General features: G+C 40.9%; 1 protein-coding gene across 5 annotated transcripts in view; it reads left to right on the forward strand.

The window, feature by feature from the left end:
- Positions 1–19,046, forward strand: part of SUFU (SUFU negative regulator of hedgehog signaling) — a 157,328-nt gene that overhangs the window by 43,830 nt on the left and 94,452 nt on the right. For all 5 annotated transcript variants that reach the window (XM_058298604.1, XM_058298603.2, XM_004478849.5 and 2 more), the window contains exon 3: positions 16,490–16,626. In XM_058298604.1, the coding sequence (XP_058154587.1) occupies positions 16,490–16,626 (137 nt within the window). The remainder of the gene's footprint in view (positions 1–16,489; positions 16,627–19,046) is intronic.

Consider the following 19,046-nt stretch of genomic DNA (forward strand, 5'->3'; position numbering starts at 1 on the left):
AACAGATTCCAATATGAAACTTTTACTCGTATTTGTGAACCAAGAGTATAGAATTTCTTCAATGTGTAAACTTACAGATCTATACATTTTATTTTATTTCTTTAAAGATTTATTTATTTATTCTCCCCTACCCTACCCTGCTTGTTGTTTGAGGTCACTGTGTGCTCTCTGTGTCTGCCCCTCTTTTTAGGAGGCACTGGGAACGGAACCTGGGACCTCCCATGTGGGAAAGAGGCACTCAAACGCTTGAGCCACCTCAGCTCCCTAGTCTGTTGTGTCTTTCATTGTCTTTCCTTTTTGTGTCTCTTTGTTTTGTCATCCTGTTGTGTCAGCTTGTCATGCCTGCCCATCATGCCAGCTCGCCTTCTCCAGGAGACACCGGGAACTGAACCCCAGACCTCCCATCTGGTAGGCGGAAACCCATCACTTGAGCCACATCTACTTCCTGATATATTTTAGCTGTTTGAGAACTTTGACCAACGTGTCAGGTACCCCACTAATGAGTGTGGAAGCTCTAAACTATGGGACTGGTTCAGATCCTGTTACTCCCCGCAACTGTCCCCTGCCTGTGGTGCTCCAGCGGGCTGTGCTGAGCAGGTCACCCTGCTCGCCCATTGCCTCGTCAGTAAGTCTTTACTGTGCCTTCCTGTGCCAGTCATTGTCCTGGGCACCAGGGGTGCAAAGAAGGGTGAATCCGAGCCTAGTAGGGGAGACAAAGGCAGTTACAATACAGCGTGGAGGGTCCTATGGTTGTGATGTACACAGAACTAAGGAAGAGGAGATAGGTGCCCTGTTTTGGTCAGAGTCCCACCAGGAAACAGATTGGCACCGTCAAAACAGGATGACTGGAGGAGGGTTTGTTTCTGAAGGCACAGCACCATTCGGTGTCTTGTAGTAACCCCTGGCTGGTGATGGCCTGGCTGCTACACCCCTAGGGCTGCAGAAGTCAGAGGAGGGAGTGGGATTTTAGAACCTAGAAGGAGAGAGTCGTGTTAGAGTGTCCCTCTTCAGGATGACCTTTAGCAGTGACCTACCACAGAGGGACATGGTTAGCCCCAGGCAAGCTCTCAAAAGGAGGGAGCCCTGGCCTCCCCCTCTGTTGGAGTGACGGACCCGAAGGGTATTGGGAATGAAAGACAAAGAGAGATTGGGATCAGGGGTTCTGAGAGCATTGATTTCTCATGCTCATCAGACAAGTTTATTAATATCAGGGGCTTCTTTATATACCCCAAGCAACTGTGAGAACCAGCAACTATTCTAGCTAACTATTCCCATAACTTCATTAATGAAAACACAGTGCACAGTGGATAAGAGAGTAACTAAAGCCTAAGATGTTCTATTATGTTATTGAAACAAGTACACTCATAAATCTTGTTGCCCAGGTTACTTGAGATATCAAGTCTGGGTACTGCTGGAATGTTGTGTTTCACAGAGAGATTAGCCACCTGCACGTACATCTCCAGGGACAGCATGACCCAGCGGTCAGAAAGTAACTTGCTACCATGGAAACAACATGCCTTTGTTTCCCACATTTCCCCCTTTTTGTTTTAGTCAGGGTGACTGTGCCTGTCTTAGGTTGCCCTCCTCTGAGAGTCTTACCCGTCATCGACTACCAGCCAAGCGCTCTGACCATGGGGAATTATATCAGGGTTTTAGCAAGTACCAAATTATTAGCTTGTCCCATCGCATTGACATGGTGCAGTCTTTGGCATATTTCTCGTCCCAGACAAGCAACCACAATAAGCAACAAGATTAATACACAAAGTCCTATTCCTAATGCTGATAAAAAATGCTGAGACTTCCACCAATCTACTGGATTAAACTTATTAATATGAGAAATTAAATCATTAAAGATATCCTTATCTTCAGCTACATAAATCTGATTATGAGACATTTCTAATATCTTTTTCTGTAATTCTTCTATTTCTAATGACATATTACCTTTATGACCTATTAAATGATTTTTAATCTTTTCCTAATCAAATATAGAATTATTATAAGCAAGTGGAGTAATACAAAAGTTACTTTCATTCCAATCACATTTCAATCCCCTTAAGTTTAAATTATACAATTGATCTCCAATATGCAAAACAGCTGATTCTAAATTATTAACTCTACTGCTTAATTCTCCATCAATATATTCTTGACTATGCCATAAGTCACTATCATTCTTATGCCATTCATGCACGTATTGTTGAATCTGCACCATCTCATGCAAGGCCATGATAGCTATAGTGGCAGCTGCAATGACACCAATCAGTCCTAAGATGCCAACTATTATAGTCCCACAAATCGCTTCAAGCGCTTCAGGATTTCTCGAGCCATATGGAACAGCAGTTGACTCTCAGGTGACGATTGCCAAATTCGGTTCAATCGCACTGGGATCCACACTCCCCACTGCCTTCAAGCCATTGTAATGAAATCTCCATTCTGTAAAATGTTCTCAGACAAATAAGTATGCAAGGCCCCACTTTTATAAAATAGAGCATTCTCAGTTATAGTTAATTTTCCAACCACAAACACATAAGCATCTTTCACACACGCCTGAAGATGATGAATTTGATTTAAATGCAGATATTGACCATACTTACTATTATTCCCAATCCATTCTATAGTAGGAGCTATTTCTAGAAAAACTTTCCATAAGTTCTTTTGAATATGTATAGATGTAACATCACACCATGGAGTAGGTATCCATTTTCCTATATATTTCTAATCACTATTATTTTTAGTAAAGATTATTTTTGCATCATGATTTAAGGATTCATGAAATGGATATTGCATATTACTAATTTGCTGTCCTTTACTATTTAGACCATACCAAATAAATCTGTCATTATATGGAGAGGGACTCCCCATTGGGGCACTCTCCCACACTATTCCATAGGAATCATTAAAAATGACAGATCCTCTTCCTATATGGCACTCTTGCCATCCTTCTTTATCCCTCCTGTCTTTTTGTGGACAATCATAAGTAGGATTTTTAGTCATGATTAAATTGTAAGAGGGAAATAAAGTCACAATAAACTGAGTATATTCTTTTTAAAGATAATTATGGCCCAATTTTTAACATACATACAGGAAGGATGGTTACCAATGCATAAGGGTCGATAATCAAATGGTAATATGAGATTATAGATTCTTTGTCCTTCCTCATAGGGTTTAATTGACAATCAATCATCAATTGGTCCAGGGAATATATGGGTTTTATTCAGATATATATGAAAGAATGGGTCTTTCCAGATTAACACTTTAAGTAATGGGGGGTTAGGTATATAGGCCCAATAAGTGTAATTCCCAGCAGCTTCTTCATTACTTACAATCACCATCATCAGAAGTTGCAGGAGACCCCATCTCTTCATTCCAGGGTTTAATCCTCTTCGCAGGTAACCAAATTTGTTCTCCATTTTCTGAAATGACAAGAGCATAGCCTCCCCCCCATACTTTAATCCTGCCCTTTTTCCATTCATTACTTAAAATATCTTTCCAGAATATTGGTTGGTCTTTATTTCTAATGTCCACTTAGATGTTTGACATTTTCCAAAGTGACATTCCACAGGTGTCAATGAATTATAAACATTAAGAAAATTTAAAGTAAATAAAGCTTTTGCCAATTGATCTTTTGGTGTTATAATACCATCATCTCCCCCTTTTTGTTTTAAAAGCATAGTTTTTAGAGTATGATGGCTGTGTTCAACTATGGCTTGACCTGTAGGATTATAAGGAATGCTGGTAACATGTTCAATACCATATTTTAAACAGAAAGATTCAAAGGATTTACTAATGTAAGAAGGTCCATTATCAGTTTTAATTTTCAGAGGGCATCCCATTACAGCAAAAGCAGACTGGAGTTGTGAGTGAACATGATGAAAACGTTCACCACTTTGTGCAGTAGCCCACAAAAAATGAGAGCAAGTATTAATGCAAACATGGACATATTGTAGTTTACCAAATGATGGTATATGAGTAACATCCATCTGCCACAGCTGATTAGGAGCCAGGCCTCTGGGATTAGTCCCAGCCTGAAAAGGCACTGTAGTTAAGGGTCCACAGGTGGGACAGGTACAACTAATTTCTTGAGCTTGATGTTTTGTTAATTGAGGAAATTTATGTTTAAGTCCCTTGATAATATGAGTTAATATATGATATTTATTGGCATCCTGCAAACATCCTACTAATAATAAATCAGCCCTTGCATTTTGTGTAGCCAAAGGACCAGGAAGGGAAGAATGAGACCGGCTGTGAGTAATATATATGGGCTGACTTCTTTGCCAAATGAGAGCTTGAAGGCCGGCAAAAAGTTGAGATAATTCATTAGTAATAAAAATATGAGCGGTTTCAATATGAGCTACAGTTAAACACACATATTCAGAATCAGAGACAAAATTCAAGAGTTTTTGAAACGTTTGTAAAACCTTAATGACTGCTGAAAGCTCTGTGCATTGATGGTTGGGCTATGCACATAGCCCTGAAAAGCACTGCAAAAGTCTACTGTTTTGTTTTTTACAGATAGAGGAATGCAGCTGGCTTGAGTTGTTTAAGAAGACACTAAAGAAAGTTTTAGCAAGTTTTAAAACAAAGTGATAGCAACACAGCTGGACATTAACTTCTTGCAATAAACTAGCAGTGTCTGGGATAGCTGCATACTACAGTGTTGTTACTTTAATCTATGATAAGAGGTTGTTTTTGTGACACATACTCTTTTATAATAATTAAAACCATAATTAACCATATTGTACTTCTCTTTAATATTTTGCTGAAATATTGGTAACTTTATATACTCTTAAGCAATCATAGGAACATTTTACTCATACAACTTTAATTAACAGAGGGTTAAAGGAAAGAAAAAACTTGTTCATTTTATAACACTTTTAAACACCTTCTATTCGACTTATAACATGTTAAATGAACTTAACTATTTAATTTTTCTTTCAAGGTAAAAAAACAAATCGCTTATAATAAGTTTGGAATAAAAGGCTACTTTTCAGGATTTAGTTTTGAGAAAGCAGGTTTGAATGTTATGTTCTTTTAATAGAGATAAAACTTTTCCTTCTTGGAACACCGAGGAAATGATGAGGTTAAAGCACAAGAATTTATTTTGATAAAACAGACTTTCTTTATATATAGATTATTCAGGATAAAAGCTTTTACCAAAACAGATTAATGACTTGAGAGGTTTTGAGAAAGAACAAAATTTTAACTTTGCGTTAGTATACTACTTGATAGTAAACCTTTTAAAATTTTTTAGATAGACCCATCAAATTTTATTTAACTTTAATCATAAAAATTTCTTTTCTACGAACTTTCTACATTTCTAGTATTCATTTAGGTTTTGGTCCATATTTTACTCTTTCTTAATAACCAATTATTTTATCTTAGGACAAAATTATTTCCTGTTTCTTTAATAATAAAAACACATTCTATATATCTTACATACTAAGTTACCAGGCAAACTTCTTACAACGTATAATACCATCAACACTAAAGAAGCTTGTCAAAATAATAAACTTTGCTTCACTTTAAAGACTTAGTAGCATGCAATATTAGAAACAGTCCCCTAGAAGCAAGTTGTCGGGGGAGGCTGGCTGCCGATGAATTTTCCCATTATAAAGTTACCTTTTATTATTATTATTATTATTAATTCAGGTTTGTTTAATAATGACTTTTTGGAATTAGCCATTTAAACACTTTAATTTAAACAATGCTTCATAAGACCTTTTATAATTATTTATAACCATATAGACTATAATTATATTATTTTAAGACAAATTTTCCTTCACAGAACACATTTCCTTACTTAAAGTTACCACAATACATTTTACAACTTGCTACATGCATTTAAGTTCCAAGAGTTCATGAAAATTAGCCATCCTACTTTAGGACAAAACACACCTTTTAGGAAAAACTTACTAAATTTCAGTCAGCATTTTCACGAACTTTTAATCTTTAATATTCATTTAAGTTTTACATCCTTCATATTATCCTGTGAAGAAAAATAAGTTATTCATTTCAATCTAGGCAAGAACAACTTTTTATAAAAAGACTTATAGTAATTTTGTTAATCAAGACTTACAATTTTTATCATTGTAGAGATCTTATTAACATTTAAACTTAAGTATTAATATAAGCGCTTATTTAATTTTTGGCCATTTGAATAGAGCTCTTTTTAAAAAAAATTTTATTAATTTATTTTACCATCCGGAGGTATCAAAATATACACTGACATTGAACGAACAGACAGACACAAAACAATTACAACACATTAACAGAAACATACAGTTTGCAATTAACTCATAATTCTTACTTTCTTGGTATAGCTGTTTTTAAGTTCTTATTAAGATTTCTTCTGGAATCCATGTTGCCTGTAACATGCAAGCTTGTACTTGGAAACATTTTTATTAGTTATCAGCAATCAGTTAAGATAACTTGAGCAGCATAAATGTAGTTAAGCGCTAATTTAGCAGTTTAGACAGACCGTTAACACACACTTTTAGATTATTATTCTGTAAGACTATACTGAGACTTGAAGTTCAGGAGTAAACTATTGATTTAAAACTGAAAATTCCTTTTTAAACCTTGATAAAAATTTTGTACTAATTTTATTATCTTGGTTAAATAAGCCCAATCAGAATTAGCATGGAAACATGGCTTAACTCTATTAACCCCCACTAGCCCACAGCTACGTTGTCATGTAGACAGCAGGGGGTTTGCTGAGTTGCTGCCAGAAAAGTTTCCTTATCTTAGTTAACACTTTAACAGAGAGTTTTCTTACAAGCCTGATTTCACTAACAAGGACTTTGTTTAGTATCTTTGCTGGTTTTAAATCTTTCAATAGTTTAAAAGGTATTGGTTCAGGATGAAACTAGACACCCCCTTGCAAATTATTTGTATCTAGTGGTATCGCATGTAATGTTACAGGGAAAGCAGATACTAATTGTTTAACATAAGGCAAAGCATCGGCAACATCTGAAAACATTTCTAATTTAGTCTTAGTAACAGAAAGCAATTCAGTAGGTGCAGAGGATTGTACTGGATACACAGAAGATATTTCATTAGGACACTTCACTGAGCTTTTATTGATGAAAGGGTTAATATTAGGATGAGGGGAAAAACCTGATGGTTCCCCATTTTCCTCAAGCTCCTGTTTTTGTTCCAATTTACGTTCTTTCATTTCAAATTTACTTATGGGCTTAGAAAATATAGTAATTTCATCTTTCTCTCCTTTAGACTGTAAAGGATCTAAGGCTGCAGCAATTTGCTGGCACAAAGCCCACACAGATAAAGGAATGGATTCCCCTCTTTGATATACTCTTCCTAAAGCTTTCATTACACATTTCCACTATTTCAAATTTAAAACATTACGCCCCTGAGGCTGAAACCAGTAACAACGTTTCTGAACTAAGGCAAAAAGCTCAAGTAAATCAGCCTTTTTTACTGAAACTCCCGACAGTATTTAAAAGAGATTTTAGTACCTGTGAATATTCTTCCATCCATCCTGGTTGATTACCCATACCCTGATGCTAGCGGAAAACAGGATTAATTAAAATTCTTACCACTGTGTGGTCAGACTCGAGTCACCTTTTGATGGACGCCTCAACCTTTCTGGAAGGTTTTCAGTTCCGCGTTCCCGATACTGTTGTGGAAGAATCTCTGCTGCAGTCACTACTTCGGGCCCCACGGTGGGCGCCAAATGTCGGAGTGACGGACCCGAAGGGTATCGGGAATGAAAGACAAAGAGAGATTGGGATCAGGGGTTCTGAGAGCATTGATTTCTCATGCTCATCAGACAAGTTTATTAATATCAGGGGCTTCTTTATATACCCCAAGCAACTGTGAGAACCAGCAACTATTCTAGCTAACTATTCCCATAACTTCATTAATGAAAACACAGTGCACAGTGGATAAGAGAGTAACTAAAGCCTAAGATGTTCTATTATGTTATTGAAACAAGTACACTCATAAATCTTGTTGCCCAGGTTACTTGAGATATCAAGTCTGGGTACTGCTGGAATGTTGTGTTTCACAGAGATTAGCCACCTGCACGTACATCTCCAGGGACAGCATGACCCAGCAGTCAGAAAGTAACTTGCTACCATGGAAACAACATGCCTTTGTTTCCCACACCCCTCCTCCCTACCTCTGATTTTCTGTCAGGGTCCCTCTGGGCTGAATGAATCCTAGTGGAATCCAGAGGGCTTGGGACCCCTATCAATGTAGTCCACACAGGTTAGCCTTACAGGTAGCAGAGAGCAGGGTGGGTGTATTTTTCTATTGCTTCATAACAAAATTACTGCAAATTTAGCAACTTAAGACATTTATTATCTCATATTTCTGTGGGTCAGGAATCTGGGCATAGCTTAGCTGAGTCCTCTCTTTAGGGATTCACAAGGCTATGTGCTCATTCAGTCTTGACTCGGGAAGGAGTCTCTTCCAAGCTCCCTCAAGCTGGCAGAACTCCTTTCCTGTGGCTGTAGGATTCTTGGCAGCTTTTTTAGAACCAACAATGGAGAGAGGGAGACTGTAGCAAGACATGGTCTTATATAATGTAACTTAGTCTTGGGAGTGATAACCCATCACCTACCTATATTCTGTTGTTAGAAGCAGGTCAGTCCTGCCCACATTCAAGAGGAGGGGATTCCACAAACACATGAACACCAGGAGGAAGGAGTGTGGGAACCACTTAGGTCTGTCCAGCACAGTGAGGCATGGATCCCTAGGGGCAAGCAGAGGACACACAGCATAGAGAAGGTGACACCTGAGCCTTCCTGAAGATTAGCAGGTGACAAAGATGTTCTAGAAGAAGGAAACAACCTGTGCCTTGATTGTGTATTTCCTAAAAAATAAGGACATTCTTTTATATAACTACAATGCCATTATAAAGTCACAAAGCTAACACATAATATTATTATCTAATCTACTGACTTGCTTCAAATTTTACTATTGCACTAAATGATTTCCTTGGTACTGGTCCAGGATCCAGTCTGGGATTACACATTGCATTTAATTGTCGTGTCTCTTTAGACTCCTGCAAATGGTTCCTCAGTCTGTCTTTATCTTTCATGACTTTTGAAGAGTACAAGCCAGTTATTTTATAGAATGTTCTTCAAGTTGAATTTGTCTGATGTTTCTTGTGATTAGAAACAGGAAATGCATTTTTATATCAGAGAGTATTGTACCCTTCTCAGTGCATCTTACAGGAAGCACTTGATGTTAATTTGTCTCATTACAGCTGATATTAAATTTGATCACTGGGGTAAGGCAATGCCTGCCAGGTTTCTCTACTGTAAGGTTAGGACTTTTCCATTTTATTTCCCTTTTTAAAAATATTTTTAAATGAAGCTTGGATTACATAAATGTTATGTAGTAAACATAGGGGATCCCCATATGCCCCATCCTCTCCCCCTCCCACACTTTCCCCCATTAACAACATCTTTCATTAGTGTGATACATTTGTTACAATTGAACACATTGAAGTATTGCTACTAACCATGGTCTGTAGCTTACATTATGGTTTATGCTTTGCACAACACCATTTTATAGGTTTTTACAAAATGTATAATGGCCTGTATCTGTCCCTGCAATGTCATGCAGAACAATTCCAGTATCCCCAAAATGCGCCATGTTACACCTATTCTTCCCTCTCCCTCCCCTCAGAAACTCTGGTGACCAGTGCCTTTATATCAATGTTACAGATTCTCCCATTACTAGAATAATAAGTCTACTTTAGGTCCTAGTTGCACTCCCCCTTATGTTTGTTCATTCCTCAATCTTGAGGATTTGGGGATGGTGATACCCACTCTGCTTCTGAGTGAGAGGGGGCTTAGATCCCATGGGGCAGATGGATGGAACTGTCTTGCTTGCAGTTGGTAGAAACTCCATTTGTTTTTGGTAAGTATCTTATAGAAAAACATTTTGAAGCTATACTACTATTTTGTTCCTTATCAGATATTTTACCCACTAGTTTTAGCATCCATTGATATTCTTGTCAGAATCAGTTATTATATGATTGCCAAATGGTGATTTCTAATTCTACAATTCCTTCTGCATTTATTAGTTGAGATTCCACTGTAAGGAGGAGCCTTTTATTTTCTACATTTATTTATTTATTCATTTATTTATATCAATAATGGATAATGGACTCAGATAGTTACTTTAATTAGTGGGTTATAATTTGTTAACATAATTTATTTTGATGGTCAGATTGTCCTAGATTTGTCTACTCCTGCTGACATGTTCTCTTCATTCTCTGAACACTTCCTTACTTTCTGGTACAATAAGAAGTTTCAGTTCATTTTGTATTCTCCAACCCTAGAACCACCTATTTCTTCTTTAAATGGAGTATGGTATTTAAGAACAAAGATTGGGAGCTAGTTATTTTTCCTACTGGGGGGCAGGGTGTCACTGCTGTCAATGGAGACAGCTAGGAAATGTATGTATATGTATATTTATCTATAGGTGTATCTAATCTACCTCTCTATTAAATATGAGTTCATATTGATACCTCCAATTTAAAAACCATACCTATGAGGTTCATTCTAGTTTGTTTGGTTTTTTAACATATTTTTAACTCTGACATATATTTACCAATTTTTAATTTCTCTGACAATGAGAAACCTAGCTCACATTATCATGAATACATTTACACAGAAGGTAGTTTCGTAATTACTAATCATACCATTGTGAAAACAAACCTACTAATTAGAGTTCAATGTTTGTTCATTCTTCTTATTTTTGTTAGCTCTAAGGATATATGGTCAAATAACTGTGTTCCAAAGTTATTTGGGTTTTTACTTTTTTTTCCCTTCCCTTTTCAGTATGGTTTTGTTTTTCATTCAAAATACAGTTAAGTTCATTTATTTCTGTTTAATAGTCTAGCATTCCCCCTTCTCCCATTGATGTCAGACAGACTTCCATTCTGAGCCCCATCACTTGTTTGCTTCATGATTTATAGAATATTTCTTGAACTCTTTCAAGTATCTTTTCTTCATATGTTAGTAAATGATGATAACAGTTGCTGGGCTATAGGGTTGTTGGAAGCATTAAATGATTTAGCACAGGAAAAGTGCTTAGTTCAAGGCCTCAAATTTAGTAAGAGTTTGGTTAATCATTGTGGTTATTAATAGGTGGACCCCAGGAAAGCAGAGACCAGGCTCACTTGGCTTGATAGGTCCTGCTTTCCCTAACATTTAGGTCTACCTGGATGCTGGCTTTTATTTATTTTATTTATTTTTTAGATAGAAGTCACATATGAAATACATTTCATATAATTGGAATCATACAATATGTGGCCTTGTGTGTCAGTTTTTTTAACTTAGCATAATGATTTCAAGGTTCATCCATGTTGTGGCATGGAAATAAAAAAAGACCTTTTTATTGCCAAATAATACTCCCCTGTATGGATAGATCACATCTTGTTTATCCTTTCATCAATTGATGAACCTTTGGGGTGTTTCCACTTTTTGGTTACTATGAATAATGCTACTCTGAATGTTTGTATACAAGTTTTTATGGAACACAGATTTTCAGTTCCCTTGGGTATATACATAGCAATGGAATTGCTGGGTCATATGGTAGTTCTATATTTAACATTTTGAATAACAGCCAAATTGTGTTCCAAAGCAACTCCACCATTTTACATTCCCACCAGTGTTGTAGTAGCATCCTTGCTAATATTTGTCACTGTCTGTGTTTTTAGTTTTAGCCATCCTAGTTTGCATGAAATGGTATCTCATTGTGATTTTAATTTGTGTTTCTCTAATGGCTAATGGTGTTGAACATGAGATGCCAAACTTTTTGTTCAGTTCTTTCTGCTCTCCCAGCTTTGTGTTTCTTCCAGAAAGTCTCTGCTGGGTTCGTGTTCATCTCTTGCTTGGTGGTCCTTGCTTAGTGGTCCTTTTGGCTTCTTGGAGACTGGTACCATCTTAGTCAGATGCTTTGGTAGAGACCTTTGGGCAGCTGCTAATGGTTGGGCAGCTGTGTGTCTAGGATTCAAGACACATGTTCTTCCTGTTGACAGGTTTGATGTTGCTGATGAGGCTGGCACAGCCATTACGTAGGCTCACCAACCTGCCCAGACAAAGCCAGCTGCTCCCCTGGATACCTCAGTGAGCACAATTAGGGCTCTTGAACTGGAAACAATCTTGAGAGGCTATCTCATCCATCCCACTGCAACAAGTCTGGAACACAGGGCCCACCCCCACCCTGCCAGATTGTGGAGAATCTGTCATTTATCTCTTTAAAAGTTTCTATAGGGGAAAGCAGATGTGGCTCAAGTGATACTATTTCTGCCTACCATATGGGAGGACCTGGGTTCGATCCCTGGGGCCTCCTGGTGCAAAAGAAGAGAAAACATGCCTGCGCAGTGAGCCAATGCCCATGTGGTGAGCCAAGTGCCTGTGCAAGTGAGTCACACAGCAAGATGATGATGCAACAAAAGAGAGATGGAGGGGAGAGCCAAGGTGAAGCAGAACTGAGGTGGCACAGCTGACAGGGAAACTCTCTCCACATCAGAGGTCCCCAGGATTGAATCCTGGTGGATCCTAGAGGACAAAAAATGGGAAGAGAAGACAAAAAGAGAAATAGATACAAAAGATCACACAGCAAATGGACACAGACAGCAAAAACAGCAGGGCAGGGGGAAGGGGGTAGGGGGGAATAAATAAATCATTGGGGGAAAAAAAGTTTCTGTAGGAAGAAATTCCACTGGCCTCCTTTACCACCACGTAGTATTTCAGCACCTTCTCTGTTAGAAAAGTCTTTGTCTGACCTAGATCCCACCTTCTCTAGAACATGCCAATTTCCTCTCATGCTTTTTTCTCAGAAAATGTGAAAGAAGCTGTTCTGTAGGAAAGGCTCCATTCTCTGGTCAGATAAAACCACTTTGGCTGGAGAACATCTCATATGAGGAAGTCCAAATCCAGCCAGGCCCCCCAGGAGACTTTAAAGATAGAACGACCTTGTCATTTGGCTAGTGCCTGGATAGCCTATTTTGAAAAAGAAATCTTCCTACAGGCTCCAGATTGTGTGTTTGTGACTGAGGCTGTGGGTCATTCCAAACTCATGTTTCAGACTTTGGAGGTTGCGTCCAGCCAGCCTGGTGGGTGGTAATCAAACACAGGTGGAAACCGTCTGGCTGGGCCTGTACATGCCTCCCAGCCAAGGCAAGACTGGCTTGCCCACAGAGCTGCCCCAGAAAGCACCCCGTGTGGAGGCAGATGGTGTACCCATGCATGTGGATACATGGACACCCAACATGTGTATATACTAGCCCTCCTTAGAGAGTTGGTGCTGCTTAGTGCATATGATTTCTCTGTCCAGGCAAGGGTTCTCCCCATTGTGCAGTCCAAAAGGAACATGTTTCATTTCGGCTGTTTCTCAAGATTTTGTGGTTAGAAATCATGTATTTTTCTTGGCCCAAGATGAAAGCCCTGGAGAAATGGTCTAATACATTTTACAAAGCTGCCTCTAATTGGTGACTACTTGAAATCTTCCCTTTGCCCTGGTGACCCATCTTTTGTATTACCCCCACCCAGGTTTTCACACCCCTCCCAGGCGTAGCCCTACGAAGGTAGCTGTTCCAGCTTCAGTTTGCATAGCTATTCCCTTAGCCTCTCTACCCTGAATTGCCCCCTGAACAGAGCAGTTCAGGAAGGAAATAGAATAGCTCCTTACCTCCTCCAAGCATCCTCTAGCCTGGTCTCCAAAATTTCAAGTGTGGGGAAGCAGATAGAGCTCAACTGATAGAGCATCCGTTTACCATATGGAGGGTCCAGGGTTCAATCCCCAGGGCCTCCTGACCTGTGTGGTAAGCTGGCCCACACGCAGTGCTGCGGTGCGCAAGGTGTGCCCTGCCACGCAGGGGCGTCTGCGCGTAGGGGAGCCCCACTTGCAAGGAGTGTGCCCTGCGAGGAGAGCCACTCCGCATGAAAAAAGCGCAGCCTGCCCAGTAGTGGTGCCGCACACAGAGCTGATGCAGCAAGATGACACAACAAAAAAGAGACAGTTTCCCAGTGCCGCTGGATAATGCAAGCAGACGCAGAAGAGCACACAGTGAATGGATATAGAGCAGACAACGGGGGGGGGGGGGGGGGGAAGGGGAGAGAAATAAAAAATAAACTTTTAAAAACAAAACAGAGACAAAACAAAATTCCAAGTGTGAGCCCTCAGAATGGATTCCACTTCCTCGCTGCTTTCCACTTCCTTGCTGCTAGATTGGAGAAAATACAAACCTTGGAAATCACTTTTATTTATTTTTATTTTTATTTATTTATTTATTTTTTAATTTAATCCCCCCCCCCTACTTGTCTGTTCGCTGTGTCTATTTGCTGCATCTTGTTTCTTTGTCCGCTTCTGTTGTCATCAGCGGCACGGGAAGTGTGGGTGGCGCCATTCCTGGGCAGGCTGCACTTTCTTTCACGCTGGGCTGCTCTCCTTACAGGGCGCACTCCTTGCGCGTGGGGCTCCCTTACGCGGGGGACACCCCTGCGTGGCAGGGCACTCCTTGCTCGCATCAGCGCTGCGCATGGGCCAGCTCCACATGGGTCAAGGAGGCCCGGGGTTTGAACCGCGGACCTTCCGTGTGGTAGACGGACGCCCTAACCACTGGGCCAAGTCCGTTTTCCCTTTTTTTAATTTTTTTAAAGATTTATTTATTTATTTATTTCTCTCCCCTCTCCCCTACCCCGGTTGTCTGTGTCCATTTGCTGAATCTTGTTTCTTTGCTTCTGTTGTTGTCAGCGGCATGGGAATCTGTGTCTCTTTGTTGAGTCATCTTGCTGTGTCAGCTCTCCATGTGGGTGGCGCCATTCTTAGGCAGGCTGCACTTTCTTTCGCGCTGGGTGGCTCTTCATACAGGGCGCACTCCTTGCGCATGGGGCACCTACGCGGGGGACACCCCTGCGTGGCACGGCACTCCTTGCATGCATCAGCACTGCGCATGGGCCAGCTCCACACGGGTCAAGGGGCCCAGGGTTTGAACCACGGGCCTCCCATGTGGTAGACGGACGCCCAATCCACTGGGCCAAGTCCGTTTCCCGGAAATCACTTTTAAATATAATTGGGTATGACAATGATAATTTATAAAGAATGCCTTTTCTGGCCTTTAAGGAACTTAGCTTATCAGAGATGTTCTCCACCCTTTGGCAAGTATAGAAGGGCTGCACTCGTCCATTTAACAGATGGGCCTGCCAAGGCACACAAAACCAGAGCTTCTAAGACTTTGGAATCCCTTTCCATCCAGTCTCTCAGCCTAGTGTCTTCAGGTTGATGATGAGGAAGGAAAGATGCCACATGGAAACCAGGGTTGGGTATTGTGTCATCATGCCTTCATGTAGCTGGGATTGCCTGTTTCAGTAGTTTGGCTAGCAAGGAGATGTTGGCCGTTATCTTAGTTTGTATGCTGAGGAATTTACATGTGTACAGTCATTATGGATCATGTTTGTACAAGATATAATTACTAAAATTATGTCATGAACCTATTTTAACCCTCCCCGTGCTGGCAAGCCTTGTGTCTCTGGAATGCCTCCCTGGAAGCTTGCCTCATTTGAGGAGGTGGGGCACCCTACCTACTAGGCCCTGCTCAGTAATCTACATCATTTAATCCTTTCTGGCAGAAGTCCATTTTAGGGAATTCCTTGGAGACTTGGGGCTCCTGAACATTTCCTAATAGACAGAGAGGCATGTATTCCCATGTTGCCTACTGATCACAGTGATGAGTTGTGGCCAAAGAACCAGTAGTCCTTGTTACTCTGGACAACCTGGGGATGGGAAGGGAGGGAAAATTGTGCTTCCCCAAGATCTCAGTGACTGAAGGGTCCTCTAGGGGGGCCAGGTTTCAGAAAGAATGCATGCCAACTGATGAATGCATGCAGCGTGCAGGGTTTCAGGGAGAATATGGGCCTACCCAGTACCTTTGCAATCTGCCTTGGGACCCATCCGCAATGCTGAGGTTGGAGGCCAACAGCCAGCCCAGCCCAAGGCTTTGCATTCTTATGGGGCAGGTCCAGGGCTGACTGCTGGTGGGGTGAAGTGGGGTGGAGAAAGAGTCTCATCCTCATAGAAGGACATGGGGCATATAGCTTTGCAAACTAAGTAGGTGCTTATTAACAGCTTGAAGAAATATAAGCATTAATAAGGCAGGTTTTTAGTAATGAATCCTCAGTTATCCAGGAAGGAATGTTCCAGAGTTATAGTCTGGAACTTGTAATTCAGAGTGCCAGGCGGGGGGATTTGATTGACCAGGCTGATGTCATACACATGACCTGCAGCAGGCAGGAGGATGAGGCAAGAGATCTGGTTCCTTTTGGGCTTTCAGGGTACATCCACACCCCCAACCCCAGGCTCATACCCAGGGAGAGTCCTCTGATTAGGGGGTTGGGGTGCTGAGGCCACTAAAGAAAGGGAGAGAACTTTACTCCAATTACATCTCCAAAACTGGGTGCTTTTTCCTAAGGTAGTTGAACTAAAAACATTAATTTTTTATTACTTTCAGGTTTACAGGAACAGACGGACCCAGTGGTTTTGGCTTTGAGTTGACATTTCGTCTGAAGAGAGAAACAGGGGAGTCTGCCCCACCAACGTGGCCAGCAGAGCTGATGCAGGGCTTGGCCAGATATGTGTTCCAGTCAGGTAAGAGCCCCAGGAGCCAACTCTTTGGTGGTTCTTTTGCCATAAGTCTGCTTGGCTTTGGAAACTCGTAGATATATTTTGATGTCTTTGGAGTGAACTTTCCAGCGAGTACTATACCCTACCATACCATGAGAGTGGTTTGTTTTGCCTGGTATTTCCTGGCTGGAAAGTTACCTAGGCCTTGGAGGCAAAGGAGGTGTCATTGTGACCTCTGCCACTATTCTGATGCCTTGCACTCATGTTGCAGTCTGCCAGCCATACTTCTGATTCCCATGAGAAGTATGGAATCATACTTCCAGCATGGAGCTGACTGGCTCTTTCTGTGTCCGCCTCGTTTCATCTGATTGGCATGGTCCTTGTTCCCTGCCATCAGTGGTGGGACTATTTTTGTTTCTGGGGCCATAAGAACACATCACATGTCAATTGTGGCTAAGGCTTGGGTTAGGAAAGGGTGGGCAGAGAAGGAAAGAAAGGAATTTCCAGGAACTTGCTCCCACACAGTATGATGGGTAAAAGGGAAAGCTGGAACCAGGCAGGGCCTTAACAGGCAGAAATACTGTTTGGTTCATATGGTTCATATGCCCTCCAGGGTTTAGTTCTACGCTCCTGGTACCCTAATACTGTTTGGTTCATATGGTTCATATGCCCTCCAGGGTTTAGTTCTATGCTCCTGGTACCCTTCTGGAAAGAACCAATATGGAACTTGAAGTGGGGGATTTATGCTGGAAACCTTGGTCTCACAGTCTCAGCTCAGCCTGCCTGTAATTCTCTAGTGGAATGGAATGTTGGGGTGAATTTAGTGTGTTTTATGGAGAGTTTTTATATTATTTGAATGTTTCTGGATGGCTAATTAATTGCTCAGAAGCATCTCCCATATGATCTGTTTTTATTTCTTTTGTTTGGTAAGTAGCCTTAAAATGAAGGCTGAATACTGCAAGGACAGATGCAGGACATTATATATCCTGCCAAAACCCACTAAATAGACTGGGAGAGAGTGTAAACTACAATGTAAACTATAATCCATGCTGTGTAGCAGTGCTCCCAAATAAACTCATCAAATGCAATGAATGTACCACACTAATGACAGAAGTTGTTGATGTGGGAGGAGTGGGGGGGTGTAGGGTATATGGGAACCTCTTATATATATATATATATATTTTTTTTTTTTCTCTCCCCTTCCCCGCCCCCCCACCAGTTGTCTGCTCTCTGTGTCCACTCACTGTGTGTTCTTCTGTGACCGCGTCTATCCTTTCAGCGGCACTGGGAATCTGTGTTTCTTTTTGTTGTGTCATCTTGTTGTGTCAGCTCTCTGTGCGTGTGGCGCCATTCTTGGGCAGGCTGCACTTTCTTTCATGCTGGGCGGCTCTCCTTACGGGGAGCACTCCTCGCACGTGGGGCTCCCCTACGCGGGGGACACCCCTGTGTGGCAGGGCACTCCTTACGCACATTAGCACTGCACATGGGCCAACTCCACACGGGTCAAGGAGGCCCAGGGTTTGAACCTCGGACTTCCCATGTGGTAGGTGGATGCCCTATCCATTGGGCCAATTCTGCATCCCTCTTGTATTTTTTAATGTAACATTTTGTGTGATCTATGTATCTTTAAAATATATATATAATAAAAAAAAATAAAAACCATTATCATTGTAAAAAAAGTGAAGGCTGAAAAAAGAGTTTTCTAACTAAAAAAAAAGGTGAAATCTAAAACAAAACAAAAAATGAAAAATGAAGGCTGAGACACTTTTTTCCAACTCATGCTCTTCAACTGCCATAGGTAAGGGTGGAGCAGCATCTAGGTCAGAGTCTCTTAAAATGTGGTCCTCAGACCATCTGCATCAGAAGCACCTGAAGAGTTTGTTGCAAACTCATATTCTGGGCCCTCCTAGAGACCTACTGACTCAGAAGCTTTGTGATGATGTTCTTGTAGAGATTGAATTTGGGCAACCATTGATCTGATAGCTTCTCTAGGAACAGCTATTTATTTATTTTAGCCTTGAGTAGGTTATAAATCAGGGGCACAGTAGACTGTTCTAGGTGGAACCAGTTTGCTCTTGTTCCAGACCCCTGGGAGTTAATGGCTGTCCGGGCAGCTGCCACCTACCAGTATGTATCCTATGGGATAGTTCTCCTGGAGGCTATAGTGGGTGCTCTCTAAGCAGGGGTTCCCAAACCTGTCTGATAATCAGAATTCCCTGGGGATTGCCAACACACTGATTTCCAAGCCTCTTCAGCAGGATAATGGTTCAGTTGTCCAAAGGTAGGACTGGGGCTTCTGTTTCTTAACCAGCTTCCCAGGGGATTCTGATGTAGCCGAAGTGAAAAACAAGTGTTAAGAACCACTGTCAGGTAGGAATCAAACAGATGGACTTCTCAAATTAGTTCAGAAATTATAATGCAAGTCAGTTGGAAAATAGCATTTG

This window comes from Dasypus novemcinctus, chromosome 6, assembly GCF_030445035.2.
Source record: "Dasypus novemcinctus isolate mDasNov1 chromosome 6, mDasNov1.1.hap2, whole genome shotgun sequence".
NCBI classification, from domain to species: domain Eukaryota; kingdom Metazoa; phylum Chordata; class Mammalia; order Cingulata; family Dasypodidae; genus Dasypus; species Dasypus novemcinctus.